Source organism: Chinchilla lanigera, unplaced genomic scaffold, assembly GCF_000276665.1.
Source record: "Chinchilla lanigera isolate Chin_1 unplaced genomic scaffold, ChiLan1.0 scaffold00081, whole genome shotgun sequence".
NCBI lineage: Eukaryota > Metazoa > Chordata > Mammalia > Rodentia > Chinchillidae > Chinchilla > Chinchilla lanigera.
Window position 1 is genome coordinate 6,610,234 of NW_004955482.1, and position 2,271 is coordinate 6,612,504.

Consider the following 2,271-nt stretch of genomic DNA (forward strand, 5'->3'; position numbering starts at 1 on the left):
CGTCCACCGAGGCGGAGGGCCGCAGCCGCTTCTGGTCACCAGAGGACGCGGTGTCCGGCGGCTCCTTCCTCTTGACCTTGAAGGAGGGCAGGCGGATGGCGCCGCGCAGCCCGATGCCCAGCCCCAGGCCCTCGTAGCCCAGGCCCTCGCCCTTGCCCCAGGACTCCAGCAGACAGGAGGCAATCCGGTCTTTGGGCTTTGGCCTGTCCTCGTCCTTGTGCTCCCCCGACTTCACGGGGGTAAGCGAGGCCTGTTGAGGAAGTGGACAGTCATGGTGAGGGTGCTGCCGCCACCCCCGCAGGCAGCCTTTCCCGAGGGCAGCAACAGCAGCACTCCGAGAGCAATACGCAAATTGTTAGGTACACACCTGTACCCAAGTCTCACACGCAAGTGTCACGTTGCCCTGCTGTTGCGCTATACAGCACCCACAAACTCAGCATGGTGGCCCACATGTCTCTAATCCCAGCACTCTGGGAGGCTGAGGCAGGAGGATTTCGAGTGTGAACCCAGCCTGGACAACTTACTGACAGCAAGACCCTGTCTCAAAATAAAAAATAAAAAGGGCTGGTGGGGGGATGCTGCTCAGTGCAAAGGCCCTAGGCTCAGCACCCTGCACCACCCGCCAAACACACATGGACTTAGCTCCCACAGACTGTTTCACTGAGGCTGCAGTCTCCAATGCTTTGCCTCAGGAGTATAGGACCAGAGCAAATGGAGCTGCTCTGAAGGGTCACCGGCAGCAAGGTTCTCTGCGCAGGGGCTGCTTTTCACTCAATCATCAAGGGATGAGCAATCGGTTAGTAGTGGGGCTGACATAATTAAGTCTCATAAAACTCATCCAGCAGCGGTGCCCCAGGGTTCATTTGGGTTTTATTGCCCCATTATACAGATGAGGAACAGGCCAACTGGTGTCACCCACCTGGGCTGCAGTGAACAAGCTCTTAGTTGTGGCGGCATTGCCCAAAGCATACTGGGGGGATGGTAAAACTCACCTCTGGAGATAGCAGGGTGAGAGGACTGGGAGGAGGGCAGTGATTGAGGGGATTTTAAAACATTAAAGATGCCAAGCACATGTGTGGTACTAGCTACTCAGAAGGCTGAGGCAAGAGGACTGCTTGAGCCCAGGAGTTTGGGGCCAGTCTGGACACTGGACAACAGAGCAGTCAAAATCCCATCTCGAAAAAAGAAAAAAGTGTTTTTTGGTTTTTTTTTTTTGTCTTTTTAAGACAGGGTCTTGCTATGCAGTTCAGGCTGGCCTTGAGCTCACTTTGTAGCCCAGGCTGGTCTCGAACTCTCAATAAACCTCCTGCCTCAGCCTTCCAAATGCTGGGACGAGTGCTGGGATTACAGGCGTGCGCCACCACGCCCGGCTGGAAAGATGCTCTCTTTCATGTACGGAGGGGTTGTAGAATATTTATAACATTGCCAAGAGACCGATTCTCTGTGACAGAGGAAAAGAGCGGTTGGTCCTGCCAAGACGGGACTCTGTGCCAACACACACGGGAGAAGGCACCAGGCTGGGGGTGCTCTGGGCACTGTGCTCTTGCTAGTGCCACCGGCCCCGAGCAGCTACTGAGCACACGAAGCACGGTGGGGCGGGGGTGGACGCGGACGAGGACTTGCGCCTCCGTGTTGCGGTCACCCGCAGTGACAGCGGCGTGTCCAGGAAGGCGTCGGGGCCAGGCAGCAGGTGTGTGGCCGTTCCCGCCGCGCGCGGACTCACCTTGGCCATCCGCTCCTTCTTGTCCCACCACTCATCGAAGGCCCGGAAGGCCACCACCTCCACCATCTTTCGGTTCAGGTCTCGCTTCATGATGGCCTTGAGCTCCTTGAGCACCACCAGCAGGACACCGTCCACCGTGGCCTTGTGCGGGTCCTCCTGGCGTGGCACGTAGCCCGGGGGTGGCACCGAGGGGTCGAACTTGGGCAGGGGCGGCCAGTGCTGCCCACGGCTGGGCCCGCTGTTGCCCAGGGAGAAGGGGCCGCGGTAGGGCGGCAGGTTGACGAACTGCAGCCCGGCCGAGGCAGCGGCAGCCGCGGCGGCCATAAAGGGCGGGTAGGGACAGGTGCCCTGGCCGGTCATCAGCCGGCTCAGCATCTGTGTCTGCATCTGGAAGGACATGGGCATCCCGCCCCACTGGCCACCCAGCACGTGACTCATGTCCACCTGCATCACGGGAAACAGTCCCGGCGGGAAGGGCGGCAGCGGCGGCAGGATGGGTGGGGGAGGGACCCCGGGGGGTGGCGCCGGCAGGGGCGGTGGGGGCACCG

The 2,271-nt window shown here is 60.1% G+C and overlaps 1 protein-coding gene across 1 annotated transcript in view; it reads right to left on the reverse strand.

The window, feature by feature from the left end:
- Positions 1–2,271, reverse strand: part of Setd1b (SET domain containing 1B) — a gene marked incomplete in the record, with an annotated part of 23,769 nt that overhangs the window by 12,058 nt on the left and 9,440 nt on the right. The window contains 2 exon segments of the mRNA XM_013503539.1: positions 8–250; positions 1,724–2,271. Coding sequence (XP_013358993.1) covers positions 8–250; positions 1,724–2,271 — 791 coding nt within the window.